Below are 16,773 nucleotides of genomic sequence, written 5' to 3' on the forward strand. Positions count from 1 at the left end.
CACTCTCCTCACTGGAGAAATTAAATCTGATCTGTGATGCGACTGTTGTTCAACTGCATTGAGCAGCCGCTTTCAGTTTTTAATTGTAGTGTCTGTTCTTTCACTGAACTAAATTATTTTTATTACTATAAAAAATCAAAACGGCTGTGGTGTCTTGCCTTAGATACAACTGCAAACATCAAGAATGCAAAAGTATGTGTGTTTCAGACCTTGTTTATTACACCTCCACTTTCCACAACGCCCTCAGCACCCACAATTACCAGGTCAACCTTCTCCATGATGTACCTAAACATCACACAACATAAGCAGCAGATGTTTATCCGCAGCAAGAACTTCAGTCACTTTAATCTTATGGCCACAATACGATATCCTAAGATTGGTGTTGAAGCTCACCTTAATTAAAGCAGTCCATCAAGAGAACAGAAATGTTTGGTAACACTTTATTTTCAAGGATAAATTCACACTATTAACTAGCTGCTTATTAGCATGCATATTACTAGTATATTGTCTGTTTATGAGTACTTCTAAAGCACATACAGTATTGATGTCTTATTCTATATGAGCATATTTTAGATCCCTTAATCCACCCCATACCTAAACTTAACAACTACCTAACTAAGTATTAATAAGCAGCAAATCAGGATTTATTGAGGGAAAACTCTTAGTTAATAGTGAATATGTGTTCCCTATTCTAAAGTGTTACCAACTGTGACCCTGGAGCACAAAACCAGTCATAAGGGTCAATTATAGGACAATATTGGGCCGAGATACAACTACAGGTGCATCTCAATAAATTAGAATGTCGTGGAAAAGTTCATTTATTTCAGTAATTCAACTCAAATTGTGAAACTCGTGTATTAAATAAATTCAGTGCACACAGACTGAAGTAGTTTAAGTCTTTGGTTCTTTTAATTGTGATGATTTTGGCTCACATTTAACAAAAACCCACCAATTCACTATCTCAACAAATTAGAATACTTCATAAGACCAATAAAAAAAAACATTTTTAGTGAATTGTTGGCCTTCTGGAAAGTATATTCATTTACTGTACATGTACTCAATACTTGGTAGGGGCTCCTTTTGCCCCCAGCGACTTAAGACTGCTTTTGTGCTCTAGGCTCACATATATTTATATTGCTGATATTTCTGATTAATAGTTTTTGGAACGACTAACTATTGATTCTGAGAACTGATTTGAGTAGTACGAGAATTAAAGCAATTAAGAGGTTCATTACTGTAACAAAACGACAACACTTACCCGACTGCAGCGTCAAGCACCACCATGACGGGGATATTGAGTTTGCCTAATTTTTGAGCCATATGTTTACTAAGGGGCAAGAGGGGAAAGAAAACATTCATAAAAGACTAACATAAAACAATAAATACTATATAAACAATGAACGAATACATACTTTTAACATGTCTATTAGGGGTGGGAATCTTTTGGTACCTCACGATTCGACTCAAATTGATTCTCGAGTTCACGATTTGATTAAAAACTGATTCTTGATTTTAAATCAAATTTTGATTCGATTAATGCATAGATTTTATTCTAGGATACGGTTTTGTGTTACTTTCCTAGTAGACAGTTTGATAGTTCTTGATGGAAAAAAACCTCACTGAATTAAATGGAGACCTTGAAATTTATATTTTTTTCTTCTTCCTATTTTAGTCAACCCAATATTATAAAACAAATGCCATGTAATAATGACTCTTGAAGGTTTTCCTCTGTAGTCGTGCATTAATGGAAAACTACTAGTTTCTGAGAAAATGTATGCAAAACTGAAAAATTACTCTGAAGCCGTTGTACTTTGTTCCAGTATTACTGCATGTTGTCTTTGTAGGGCAGAAGAGTAGACAGCAAGAGACACTCGAGCAGTGCACTGAAGACTCACCCTGCTGAATCCGGCTGTGATTCGGTGACATATACTGTAAAACGTTTGTTATCAGCTGCTGCATTTTCCAGAACCTTTAAAACCACTCGGGACGATGAGTGTGTCAGGATTTTCTGCAGATGGAAGGCAGATATGAGTAGAGCGTTTCCAAAATAATGACAAAAGGACATGCCCTGATTCCTCTAGTACTGCACTTACAGCTCCATCTTTGATGAAGGTGTGGCACAGTTTACCCACTTTGCCCCTGGACAGGGATATTTTCTTCAAGAAGAGCTCACCTCGCTCTATCATCACATTTTTACACTGTGAGAGATCCTGTGAAAAAGAGAGAGACAGCGACCATCACCATAACAAGATCAACCACACAAAAGTGACAATTGTGCATAAAAACATCGTATAAAAAAAATAACAGTTATTTAAGAGCATAAATAAAACAGTGGGTATTTATTGAAAAAATGTAATTATTGATTCTCTTGAACGGCAATGCAATTGAAATGTGACACCAGGATTATTATAGTTAACTAAAACTAAAACCATTTTCGATGTTGAAATATTGAAATTGTTGAAAATAAATAATTTAAATTATTGAAATAATAAATTATTAAAAATTAATAAATAAATTATTAAAAATAATACATTATTGAAATATTGAAATAATGTTGATTTCAAATTAGTTGTAATAAACATTAACAGAAATAAAATAAAATATATATAAAACAATTATTTTATTTCAGCTACTTCCAAGGTAACATTTCTCATTTTTAATTTGGTTTAAATTGATATACTACAATAAAAATAACTAAAAACATATAGACATTTAAAAAAGAAAATTAATTAAAATGACAAAAACACACAACCGAATTACTAAAACTTTAACTGAAATTAAAATGAAATTGGAAAATAATCAAAACAAATTCTAATTATTCATATAAACAATATAACTAAATAGTATAAATAAAATTCTCTAGTGTAGCGGTCTATAAACCTAGCATTGAATATTCAAATATTCAAATTGCTTTTGTTCTTCTTTTGTATGGTGCTTTGGATAAAAACGTTCGCTAAATCCATAAACGTTTAAAACTAATGTGCGGCAAACTCTACTTTAGAGGAGAGAAGTAGCATTTTCTGACTGCATTTCTCCCACATTTTAGTGAGATCTGAACCTTGGAATTAGGGCTGCACGATATATCGTTTCAGCATCGATATGGCGATGTGCGCATCCGCGATAGTCACATCGCAGGATGTGCGATGTTTAGTATAGGCTACTGATCGTTATATTTATACTGATTGTTTTCTTTGCTCACACACAGACACGGTGTCTACACCGGACGCGACAGCTGTACAGACGAGTAGCATTTACATTTAGTAGCAGAGCTACTGCACGTGATTTTCAGTGCTGGAAATCCGTTTGTCCTTTGTTGACAGTTCCGCGTCCTCTGGAGAGCGCAGGTCATGGTTGCTTAGAAATATATTTATACTGATTGTTTTCTTTGCTCACACACAGACACGGTGTCTACACCAGACGCGACAGCTGTACAGACGAGTAGCATTTACATTTAGTAGCAGAGCTACTGCACGTGATTTTCAGTGCTGGAAATCCGTTTATCCTTTGTTGAAACTTCCGCGTCGTCGTGGAGAGCGCAGGTCATGGTCGCTTAGCAACAGCAGACACTACGAAAGCGCAAGCTCCCGAGCGCTTTGGAAAGAAGGAGAAAGTGGCGCGACTGGCGTTTTCCCACGCGTTTTAAGGCGCGTCATGTGAACGGCCCTAAAGTTTGTCTACACTTGACGCGACAAAGCGACCATTGCATATCATTTGAACTTTGTGTCAGTACGTCATAAAGAGAACGCGGCATCAGTTTACTGTCGAGGATTTGTCATGCAGCACCGCATCCAGTGTAGACTGACAGCATCACTGATTATAATGGGGTCTATTGTATTTTGTCGCGCCGCGCCGCATCCAGTGTAGACTGACAGCATCACTGATTATAATGGGGTCTATTGTATTTTGTCGCGCCGCGCCGCATCCAGTGTAGACTGACAGCATCACTGATTATAATGGGGTCTATTGTATTTTGTCGCGCCGCGCCGCATCCAGTGTAGACTGACAGCATCACTGATTATAATGGGGTCTATTGTATTTTGTCGCGCCGCGCCGCATCCAGTGTAGACTGACAGCATCACTGATTATAATGGGGTCTATTGTATTTTGTCGCGCCGCGCCGCATCCAGTGTAGACTGACAGCATCACTGATTATAATGGGGTCTATTGTATTTTGTCGCGCCGCGCCGCATCCAGTGTAGACTGACAGCATCACTGATTATAATGGGGTCTATTGTATTTTGTCGCGCCGCGCCGCATCCAGTGTAGACTGACAGCATCACTGATTATAATGGGGTCTATTGTATTTTGTCGCGCCGCGCCGCATCCAGTGTAGACTGACAGCATCACTGATTATAATGGGGTCTATTGTATTTTGTCGCGCCGCGCCGCATCCAGTGTAGACTGACAGCATCACTGATTATAATGGGGTCTATTGTATTTTGTCGCGCCGCGCCGCATCCAGTGTAGACTGACAGCATCACTGATTATAATGGGGTCTATTGTATTTTGTCGCGCCGCGCCGCATCCAGTGTAGACTGACAGCATCACTGATTATAATGGGGTCTATTGTATTTTGTCGCGCCGCGCCGCATCCAGTGTAGACTGACAGCATCACTGATTATAATGGGGTCTATTGTATTTTGTCGCGCCGCGCCGCATCCAGTGTAGACTGACAGCATCACTGATTATAATGGGGTCTATTGTATTTTGTCGCGCCGCGCCGCATCCAGTGTAGACTGACAGCATCACTGATTATAATGGGGTCTATTGTATTTTGTCGCGCCGCGCCGCATCCAGTGTAGACTGACAGCATCACTGATTATAATGGGGTCTATTGTATTTTGTCGCGCCGCGCCGCATCCAGTGTAGACTGACAGCATCACTGATTATAATGGGGTCTATTGTATTTTGTCGCGCCGCGCCGCATCCAGTGTAGACTGACAGCATCACTGATTATAATGGGGTCTATTGTATTTTGTCGCGCCGCGCCGCATCCAGTGTAGACTGACAGCATCACTGATTATAATGGGGTCTATTGTATTTTGTCGCGCCGCGCCGCATCCAGTGTAGACTGACAGCATCACTGATTATAATGGGGTCTATTGTATTTTGTCGCGCCGCGCCGCATCCAGTGTAGACTGACAGCATCACTGATTATAATGGGGTCTATTGTATTTTGTCGCGCCGCGCCGCATCCAGTGTAGACTGACAGCATCACTGATTATAATGGGGTCTATTGTATTTTGTCGCGCCGCGCCGCATCCAGTGTAGACTGACAGCATCACTGATTATAATGGGGTCTATTGTATTTTGTCGCGCCGCGCCGCATCCAGTGTAGACTGACAGCATCACTGATTATAATGGGGTCTATTGTATTTTGTCGCGCCGCGCCGCATCCAGTGTAGACTGACAGCATCACTGATTATAATGGGGTCTATTGTATTTTGTCGCGCCGCGCCGCATCCAGTGTAGACTGACAGCATCACTGATTATAATGGGGTCTATTGTATTTTGTCGCGCCGCGCCGCATCCAGTGTAGACTGACAGCATCACTGATTATAATGGGGTCTATTGTATTTTGTCGCGCCGCGCCGCATCCAGTGTAGACTGACAGCATCACTGATTATAATGGGGTCTATTGTATTTTGTCGCGCCGCGCCGCATCCAGTGTAGACTGACAGCATCACTGATTATAATGGGGTCTATTGTATTTTGTCGCGCCGCGCCGCATCCAGTGTAGACTGACAGCATCACTGATTATAATGGGGTCTATTGTATTTTGTCGCGCCGCGCCGCATCCAGTGTAGACTGACAGCATCACTGATTATAATGGGGTCTATTGTATTTTGTCGCGCCGCGCCGCATCCAGTGTAGACTGACAGCATCACTGATTATAATGGGTTCTATTGTATTTTGTCGTGCCGCTCGCGTCTGGTGTAGACCCGCAGATACACGTGAACACTGAATTCTGTTCACTTCTGCATCTATTTGTGCCTGAAATACTGTGCTCTGCAAGTATCCTTGTAAACGCAGTTGCTTATGGCTTAGGTGGAAGGGAAACAATTTAGAAAGAAAATGGATGTGTAACAGTATATCGGTTCACAGCAGTTTAATGTTCCTGTTGCTTTCTCTGTTGATGAACGTTAATCAAACAACAAAACACAAAGAAAAATCACTTCTGTAGCTTTAACACGGATTTGTTAAGATTTAATTTATAGTGAAAACTACGCAGTGTTATTTTACATTTGATTAGTCAATTTCTGTACCTGAATACTGTTAAGACTTACCTGAAAAATATAAAGCACTGCTTATTTCATTTGTATCTTTGTTCTGTTATTTATCTATGCTTGCAATCTGTTTATTTCCTATGCTGATTTACTCGCCTACAAAATCATTTGAAACAAAAGCTATTGAAATTATCAGATTTTTTTTTTCCATATCGCAGAAAAATAAAATATCGCAATGCGACTTTTTTTCCAATATCGTGCAGCCCTACTTGGAATGTACGACGCAATCTTAATTCACCAAACAGCCGTAATATTAAAAAGAGCAACTAGACTGCCTGCGATGCTGAACCGACCGGATGTTCCAGTGAGGTGAGGCTGATGAAGCGCAGGAAGAGCTCTCCTCCAGACGACACAGCCACCGATGAATCCGTCTCTTCTAGTCTATGGATGGCCTTCGTCATGTTCTCTCGCAGGCCGAGGATCGTCTCGCCTAGAGAAGGACAAGCGTCGGTTAACATGCGCATCTCACATCCCTGAACATGAGACTAAACTCACTCTGATCCCTCTTGAGGAATTCCAGCAGGGATCGTATAGCAGCCACCGCCGAAGCCACATCCGGGTCTTCTCGGATCTGCGCTCGGAAATATTCCACCAGCTCTGAGAGGAAAACATAAATAAATAGATACATCTTAGTGCTTGGCCATATGGAGCCTGCAGGTAAACAACATTAAACTCCCATCGTGAGAATGTGAAGACAAAGCATATTACCAATACTACTTTCTGTAACACTTTACAGTAAGGTTTAACTTGTTGCCATTAGTTTCCTACATCAGTTTACACAAACTAACAATTAACAGTTCTTCTATAACAGTCATAAATAGCACCTTATCTTAATTTCAACATTTACCCATTCTCAAAATCAAAAGTTGTGCATCTTTTAACATTTGTTGACACAGTGAAGTGTGAAATAAGATAAAACAAAAAATTGTTAGTTCATATTAGCTAATGCATCAACTAATGTTAAGAAATGAGACCTTACTGTAAAGTGGTATCATGTTATTTATAACCTAGAGCCTAATTAATAATGTAAATATGTTTGATAATAATTGAAACGTATTTTATGTCGATAAAAGAATTAACAATTACAGTCAAGTATTAAAAGATAAATAAAACAAATGAATATATTGACATTAATAAAGGAAAAGATGGAAAAAGTAGCTTACATAACATTTCGATCAGTTTCTCTGAATGTCACCCATAATGCACCTGTGCTCACATTTTAGCCCGTCGTATAACTGATCAAATAGATAGAGGGAAATCTAATGATTTTCATAATCTGGAAGATGATCAAGAGAGCACAGCTACAAGCAAACGGTCTGTCCCATTATTACTTTGCGTTGTGTCTTTCTCGAAACTCACCTGCTTCTTCCATATCAAACTGCTCAAACATGCAATGTTCTCTGGAATATTTTGACTTTGTCACCAGAATAAGGGCTATTTTACTACCTCCTTTCAAATTAGCGACTTTGTCTGACAAATTTTTGTTGTATTGATTTCTTTCAAATTATTAGCGCTATACAGTAAACAAGTGTGCTTACACTAGCTTCTTCTTCTTCTTCTTCAGTATTGACGGGCGGGCCCGCTGTTGTGTTTACCGCCACCTGCAGGACTAGAGCAAAATAGCATGAATAAGTTATTTTTATTTTTACTCTAAGCTACTCAGTGTTGGGGAAAGTTACTTTTAAAAGTAATGTATTACAATATTGCGTTACTCCATTAAAAAAGTAACTAATTACGTTACATAGTTACATTGTATGAAAAGTAATGTGTTACGTTACTTTTGCGTTACTTTTTAAATCTGGACAGGGCTTGCTTGTTTGTTTTTAAAAATAAAAAAAGTTCTATTTTTGGCAAATATAAAAGCCTTTTCACACCAAAAGTGAAATGAATAAGCCTCAGGCTGAAGGGAAAGTAAATTTACGTCCGTACTGTAGAATGCAGAAGAAGAAATATCAACACACTTCAGCAATAAAAAAACACACAAATGTTCATCTAGAGTAATTTGTGCTTATTAGTACGGTTGAACTGGATCATCGAAGCTCAGAAGCAAAGACATTGGTTAATAGAATGGGATTAAATACATGAAGCATATTTGTGTTGTTTAACATTTAATTATTGCAGGTTTGCGTCATATTCTGAGTTGCATTATTTTTATTCATTTTGAGGAATACTGAATCTGTGTTTTGTTTTGTTTGTGTTTTTAAGTGTTGAAAAAGGAATAGGAATTTCTCTTTATGCAGATGATGGTGCAATCTTGAAACGAGGGAGGAATTTAAAGTTTGTTGTAAGGAAAGTGCAAGAAGCAATAACAGAGCTGGTGGTCTGTTAAAGGTGGTCATATAAGTGGGGTTTTAGATTCTCTGTTGAAAAAACTAAAAATGTATTCTTTTCAAAATGTAGGATTAGTAAAGAGGTAAAATTGAAATTATATGGTCAAGATATAGAAAGAGTATCATGTTTTAAATTTTTGGGTATATGGTTTGATGAAAAACTCACGTTTAAAATACACATAAAAAAATAGTTGATAAATGTAAAAGGGTAATGAATGTTATGAGATGTTTAGTGGGGAAAGAATGGGGGGCTGAGAGGATGGCTCTAAGAAGTATATATACGGGTTTGATACGATCTGTATTTGATTATGGGAGTATAGTGTATCAATCTGCTGCTAATAGTGTGTTAAAAGAGGTGGACAAAATCCAGTACAAGGCATTAAGATTATGTACGGGGGCGATGAGATCTACACCAACTGCAGCCTTGCAGATTGAAATGGGAGAAATGCCTTTAGATCTTAGAAGAATTGAACTGTCACTAAGATATTGGGTCAATATATTAGGACATAGTCAAGAACACCCAGCTAGGGTAGTTCTAAAACCTTTCTGGGAAAAAGGGAAGAAAGAAATCAAAAGTTTTGGATGGGAAGTGCCTAGAGTGGTAAAAGAAATGGAAACTGGTGAAACTCCAATAAGCCCTACAGTTCCGTGGTCAACAATCCCTCTGGTTAATATCTCAACCTACGGTAGATATGACATTGTTAAGTGAGGAAAATAAGGATAAGTTCAAATCAAATGTTCAAATAGCACATAAGTACATTCATGAAAATTATTATGGTTATGTTCAAATATATTCTGATGCATCGAAAAATATGGAAGACAAAGTAGGTGTGGCATTCAGTATCCCAGAATTTAATGTCAAAGTCAGTAAAAGAATCACAGATAATTTGTCAATTTAAACAAATGGTGAAATTATTGCAATTTTACTGGCATTGCAATGGGTGGAGGAACATAAGCCAATGCGGACACTCATATGTTCTGATCCAAGCTCATCTTTAATTACAATTAAAAATGTCATTCAGAGAGAGAGCAGATATAATGATTGAGATTCTTCGAACAATATATAGGATCCAGATGATGGGAATTTCTGTAGCTTTCTGTTGGGTACCAGCGCATGTGGGAGTACAAGGGAATGAGTTAGCAGATGAATATGCAAAGGAAGCAACACAGAAAGTAGACATAGATATGCAGATAAAGTATGGTAAGAGTGAAATTAAGTGTTTAATCAAGCAACAGGAAAAACTTAATTTGATGAACATTTTGGGGAATAAATCAGGGGATAAAAACTTTCAATTTTTAATGCGTTATTTAAAGGACACGGGATTATATAATAGAATTTAGTGAAGAGTACGGTCCTGATCCACACTCCTAATCAGTAGGTGGCGGTAATGCACCTAAAAGTTGTATGCCATCCGCCATTAAACACCAAGAAGAAGAAGAAGAAGCACAGTAGGTGGCGGTGTGCACTTGTTTAGTTGGTTCGCAAACCCTTCAGTGAAACCGCAGAAGAAGAGCTCGGCACAACTCATAATAACATAATGGAAAAACAAACATACCAACGATATACTTTACACAGCGATTTAGAGATAAAGGAATCGCAACAATGGCCTCTGGTTTGTAAATCATGTTGACCATGTTTTTAAAATATATTAAAAAAGTAAAGAATTGTGCATCGACTTGTTATTTGTTTCTTATATGTGTTTGAATGGAGAGTTGTGATGCTCTGAAAGTAGAAGTGATATCTGTGAAAATCACTAATGTTTGCAGACGACGAGATTAATATTCTGGTCATTGTGGCAGATGTCAACCCTATTTGGTGGGGCCAGCAAGCTCAACGGGAACCTCAGGTACCTTCATTTTTATGTAATGTAATTTTGACGCTAATCCATAAGATTATCTTCATTGCCCATTAAAATGTTTTTGCTTTTCTATTCTTTCAGTTCACTCTTTCAACATGCCTGGACTCTTTGATGGTCCTGACAAATGCCCATTTAGTGATGTCAAGAACCAACAAACTAGCCGTCATTGCAAATCTCTATCAAAACAATGTATATTCTCATATTAATATAATGTGTCTATAACAAACACACACTAAAACTATACCGCAATGTCTCTTTTCAAGCCACTTTCTATATCCGAGTAAGCAGTGGAGATCAGGGGATGAAATATCTGCAGATAGCGATGGCAAATATGAACTTCTCTCAGTTACCAATGATTTCTTTGCAGAAGAGATCAGGAATCTCATGGACAGAAGTAACTAATTTAAAGATTTGATGTTTATTATGCAGGTTGATTGAAATTGGCTACGTCTGTTCAGTGTGTTTGTCAAGTATGTTTCCATCTAACCTTTTTTGCTTGTCAAATTTGGAGAAATGTTTACATTTTGTGTGAGCGTCACCACAGACACGTGTCGAATTTGTGAACACAACCGTAAGATTTTTTAATGTTTTTCAAAGAAGTCTCTTCTGCTCACCAAGGCTGCAATTATTTGATCAAAAATACAGTAAAACCAGTAATATTGTGAAATATTATTACAATTTAAAATAGCTGTTTTCTATGTGAATATATTGTAAAATGTAATTTATTTTTGTGATCAAAGCTGAATTTTCAGCACCATTCCTCCAGTCTTCAGCGTCACATGATTCTTCAGAAATCATTCTAATATTTGCTGCTCAAGAAACATTTCTGATTATTATCAATGTTGTAAACATTGCTTCATATTTCTGTGGAAACTGATATTTTTTCAGGTTTATTTGAAGAATAGAAAATCAAAACGACAGCATTTATTAGAAATAGAAATCTTTAAATGAGGGAGATCATATTAACATTCACACGCACTGCTCATGTTTACAGTCTGAATACTGTAAACCGTTAAACGTGTCACTTACATGCTGCAGACACAAGAAACAGGCCTTGAAGGACCTTGAACTTGCTTGAAATCTAAATTACCTTCTTTAATGAGCTTGTAATATATCAAATGATCCTATATTGCAGAGGGATTATGTTATATAACACTTTCCTCCCTTTCTTTTGCCAGTATTCTGTAACTTCAGTCCAATCTGCACAACATGCGAGTGAGTCTCTTTAATATTTGTTCTGAAATGTGTCTGATAGATCATTTTTCAGTCAACCTTTAACAAGTTGCCCTTATATTTACAGGACTGCCTTTAAAGTGCCACTGCCTCAGATGGCTAAAACAAAGAAGAAAAAAGTTAAAAGTGCAAACTGATCCAGTCGAACCCCGTCAGATCCAGGTTACCTCATTATTAAATGTGCTGCACATGCAAAATCCCCAGATAGTATTTTGTTGAATAGCATACTTTTTTACAGTGTCATTTGAGCTTTGGGTGGGAAATTGTTTATATATATATATATATATTTATATATAATTTGTTATGTTTATTCAAACAACATGTTTTGGTGTTGTAGCCAACACTTTAAATAAAAGAGAGTTTAAAATAAAATAAAAAAAACAGTCAAAGCCAGTGAACTACAGTGTTTAATTTTGTGTTTCAATCAAGTGGATTTCACTACAAATATGAGGTTATGTAGATTTATTGAAAAATTATTCAAAACAGTAACAGTTTATCAGTAAGGTCTTAAACTAAATGTGACCCTGGAGCACAAAACCAGTCATAAGGGTAAATTTTTCGAAATTGAGATTTATACACCATCTGAAAGCAGAATAAATTAGCTTTCCATTGATGTATGGTTTGTTAGGGTAGTACAATATTTGATCGAGATACAACTATTTGAAAATCTGGAATCTGAGGGTGCAAAAAAATCTAAATATTGAGAAAATCACCTTTAAAGTTGTCCAAATGAAGTTCTTAGCAATGTATATTACTAATCAAAAATGATATATTTTGATATGTTTACAGTAGGAAATTTACAAAATATCTTAATGGAACATGATCTTTACTTAATATCCTAATGATTTTTGGCATAAAAGAAAAATCAATAATTTTGACCTATACAATGTATTTTTGGCTATTGCTACAAATATACTAGAGCCTGACTGATATATCGTTCTGCCGATATTATCGGCCGATATGAGCCTGTCGCCGATATATCGGTATCGGCGAATATGCCGCCGATATGAAATTTTTTTTTACAGAACATATAACGAAGATAAAATGCTTGAAATGGTGTAATTACTTAGTTTGTCCAGCAGAGCACGCTCTATTGTTTGCTACTGGCGACCTGGATGAAACGCTTCAAAGCTCATGTCTATGGAAAAGTCTAAAGGGCTCCTCGAGCTGAAGGGATCCCCCGAATTTGGTGGAGATCCGTGGGCGCGTTCACTTTCACTTCAGTAAGGAGGTCTCTTGTTCAGGCAGCAGCATTCAAGCGTTGTCTTATTCGACCGTAAGTACTGATATTTTTTCAGGTTTATTTGAAGAATAGAAAATCAAAACGACAGCATTTATTAGAAATAGAAATCTTTAAATGAGGGAGATCATATTAACATTCACACGCACTGCTCATGTTTACAGTCTGAATACTGTAAACCGTTAAACGTGTCACTTACATGCTGCAGACACAAGAAACAGGCCTTGAAGGACCTTGAACTTGCTTGAAATCTAAATTACCTTCTTTAATGAGCTTGTAATATATCAAATGATCCTATATTGCAGAGGGATTATGTTATATAACACTTTCCTCCCTTTCTTTTGCCAGTATTCTGTAACTTCAGTCCAATCTGCACAACATGCGAGTGAGTCTCTTTAATATTTGTTCTGAAATGTGTCTGATAGATCATTTTTCAGTCAACCTTTAACAAGTTGCCCTTATATTTACAGGACTGCCTTTAAAGTGCCACTGCCTCAGATGGCTAAAACAAAGAAGAAAAAAGTTAAAAGTGCAAACTGATCCAGTCGAACCCCGTCAGATCCAGGTTACCTCATTATTAAATGTGCTGCACATGCAAAATCCCCAGATAGTATTTTGTTGAATAGCATACTTTTTTACAGTGTCATTTGAGCTTTGGGTGGGAAATTGTTTATATATATATATATATATTTATATATAATTTGTTATGTTTATTCAAACAACATGTTTTGGTGTTGTAGCCAACACTTTAAATAAAAGAGAGTTTAAAATAAAATAAAAAAAACAGTCAAAGCCAGTGAACTACAGTGTTTAATTTTGTGTTTCAATCAAGTGGATTTCACTACAAATATGAGGTTATGTAGATTTATTGAAAAATTATTCAAAACAGTAACAGTTTATCAGTAAGGTCTTAAACTAAATGTGACCCTGGAGCACAAAACCAGTCATAAGGGTAAATTTTTCGAAATTGAGATTTATACACCATCTGAAAGCAGAATAAATTAGCTTTCCATTGATGTATGGTTTGTTAGGGTAGTACAATATTTGATCGAGATACAACTATTTGAAAATCTGGAATCTGAGGGTGCAAAAAAATCTAAATATTGAGAAAATCACCTTTAAAGTTGTCCAAATGAAGTTCTTAGCAATGTATATTACTAATCAAAAATGATATATTTTGATATGTTTACAGTAGGAAATTTACAAAATATCTTAATGGAACATGATCTTTACTTAATATCCTAATGATTTTTGGCATAAAAGAAAAATCAATAATTTTGACCTATACAATGTATTTTTGGCTATTGCTACAAATATACTAGAGCCTGACTGATATATCGTTCTGCCGATATTATCGGCCGATATGAGCCTGTCGCCGATATATCGGTATCGGCGAATATGCCGCCGATATGAAATTTTTTTTTACAGAACATATAACGAAGATAAAATGCTTGAAATGGTGTAATTACTTAGTTTGTCCAGCAGAGCACGCTCTATTGTTTGCTACTGGCGACCTGGATGAAACGCTTCAAAGCTCATGTCTATGGAAAAGTCTAAAGGGCTCCTCGAGCTGAAGGGATCCCCCGAATTTGGTGGAGATCCGTGGGCGCGTTCACTTTCACTTCAGTAAGGAGGTCTCTTGTTCAGGCAGCAGCATTCAAGCGTTGTCTTATTCGACCGTAAGTGCCCTGCGAAGTGGACTTCACATGAAATTCCGCCATGATTCCAGTTCCAAGGGAACGTACACGTTACATTCAAAGGGCATTAAAGTGCGCGAGACGTGAATTTATATTGTATTTATTTACAGAGGTAAATTATGTCACACTTCACACTTCTCTAGTAAGTTTCGTCTGTAAAGTTTATTGTTAAATATACCCTGCCTCCATTACGTATCTGTCACGTCATTATAAGTGTTTGATCACCACATTTGAGTGATAATTGCAAAAAATGTGTTTATGTATGTATATTCTGTTTATGTATATACTGTATTCTATATATAGTACCAGTCAAATGTTTGGACACACGAATGGGAAAGTGTCCAAACTTTTGACTGGTACTGTACTATAATATACACAAAGAATATCGGCCGATATATCGAGATCAGCGGTTTTTTACTCCCTAATATCGGTATTGGCCCCAAAAAACCCATATCGGTCTAAAATATACCCCAGCGACTTAAGACTGCTTTTGTGCTCCAGGGTCACAAATATTGTAACACAACATTTATAGTATATACACATCACAGTACAATTTTCATTACCCAACAGTGCAAAAAATCTTCACAGCAGTGACTAACAAAATGCCTTCCTTTCCTGTTAAAGTAACCAGTTATTGGTGATATTTCTGTGCCCTATTACTAACCACAGACCAACTTCATCTCCACTGAGAACGTAAAGAAAACTGCATTAGAGATGACAGTCTTCTGCAGCAAAGAACATTTAGATCTGCGGTTAAACACTCCGTCAAGAAATGGTCCAAACAAAATAATCCTTGTGCTTCGGTCCCGTGATGCCATTATAATGCACTGAAAAAATGTCTAACCTACATCAGGGGGGAAATAAACATATACTCAATATGTTGCTTATGTGATGTGGGTCAACCCTGTGTAGAGAAACACACACTGCTCTCATCCGCACTCATTTATACACTAAATATCTAGAATCATCAGCATAAGTAATATGGAGTTTGATGTGAGAGACAACAGGAGATGGACTTTTTCACTGGAGGAAGCGTTATTATGGATTATTTACTCATGTTTTGGCCAGAAGCAACGTTTTTAAAGACGTGTTGATGGATTTGTTTCTTACACACAGCTTTTGTCTTCTCCAGATGCTAACTGATGGACTCGAGTGGTGTGGATTGTTTTGATGTTTTATCAGCTGACGGCACCCATTCACTGCAGAGGATCCTTTGGTGAGCAAGCACATGCTAATATAACTAACAAGTGAGAGGACTTACTTTGTACTCTTGCTGATGAGCCAGTCTTCATGTTTTGTGTGGAGTTTCTCGAGGTAGTCAAGTATCTTACATCTTATTTACAACAAAATATCTGAGTTACTTTTTCAAGTAACACCAGCTACTTTGTTTCCCATGTATTGACCGACAGCTCTCGTGTCCTCATGTTGAGAGAAATCAGAGGCGTTGTGTGAACATGATGCTACAGTAGTTCTAGGCTAAATGTTAACATGCATTTACTCACCTCGCACCAAAACAGATTCAGTATTCCTCAAAATGTATAAAAACAGTCAAATGCAAACTGACATGACGCAAACATGTTAAATAACACAAATATCCATTATGTATTTAATTCAATTTTATTAACCATTATCTTTGCTGCTGACCTTCGATGATCAACCATACTATAAAAATGACTTGAGATAAACATAACATTTGTGCACGGTAAATGACTAAATGTAAATATCATATAGACTTTAGTGAACTTATTTCACGTACTTTCTTGGAGCTTGACATAGCCAGAGTAATCTTGATTTTGAGGGTGAAACATCACTTCACTGAACGGAGTCGTTTGGTCCACATTTTGCCATCTGCTGTCACTTCCCAGTCCGGGAAATGTTGACTTCCAGACCGCTTCGGATGTTCACAAAACACACCCTTATCAACTTTAACACTAAACTAACTCTGACAGCCAGGCTGTTAATGGGTATGTGCCAAATTAGATGAACATGACTTTATTTAACTACATTACGTGCCTCATATAACCAGTATAAACATGAACAATATGTAAAAGAGAGAAAAAACTATATTAATCAAAACATACCAATGTACCTTCGATCGAGACGATCTTTATTGCATTGCTTTTACTC

At 37.2% G+C, this 16,773-nt stretch overlaps 1 protein-coding gene across 3 annotated transcripts in view; it reads right to left on the reverse strand.

The window, feature by feature from the left end:
* LOC107702972 (translation initiation factor eIF-2B subunit alpha-like) overlaps window positions 1-7,889 on the reverse strand; it is a 10,596-nt gene extending 2,707 nt beyond the window's left edge. Inside the window, exons 1-8 of one of the 3 annotated variants that reach the window (XM_016505451.1) lie at window positions 7,647-7,852; window positions 7,451-7,522; window positions 6,783-6,884; window positions 6,581-6,717; window positions 2,094-2,210; window positions 1,896-2,008; window positions 1,259-1,327; window positions 210-285 (exon numbers count right to left, since the gene is read on the reverse strand). In XM_016505451.1, coding sequence (XP_016360937.1) covers window positions 210-285; window positions 1,259-1,327; window positions 1,896-2,008; window positions 2,094-2,210; window positions 6,581-6,688 — 483 coding nt within the window. In that variant the 5' untranslated portion in view covers window positions 6,689-6,717; window positions 6,783-6,884; window positions 7,451-7,522; window positions 7,647-7,852. Of the gene's footprint in view, window positions 1-209; window positions 286-1,258; window positions 1,328-1,895; window positions 2,009-2,093; window positions 2,211-6,580; window positions 6,718-6,782; window positions 6,885-7,450; window positions 7,523-7,646 lie in introns of all 3 variants that reach the window. The other 2 variants (XM_016505452.1, XM_016505450.1) reach the window with 2 other exon arrangements.
* Window positions 7,890-16,773: the final 8,884 nt, after the last annotated feature.

Source organism: Sinocyclocheilus anshuiensis, unplaced genomic scaffold (assembly GCF_001515605.1).
Source record: "Sinocyclocheilus anshuiensis isolate Anshui unplaced genomic scaffold, SAMN03320099.WGS_v1.1 scaffold238, whole genome shotgun sequence".
NCBI lineage: Eukaryota > Metazoa > Chordata > Actinopteri > Cypriniformes > Cyprinidae > Sinocyclocheilus > Sinocyclocheilus anshuiensis.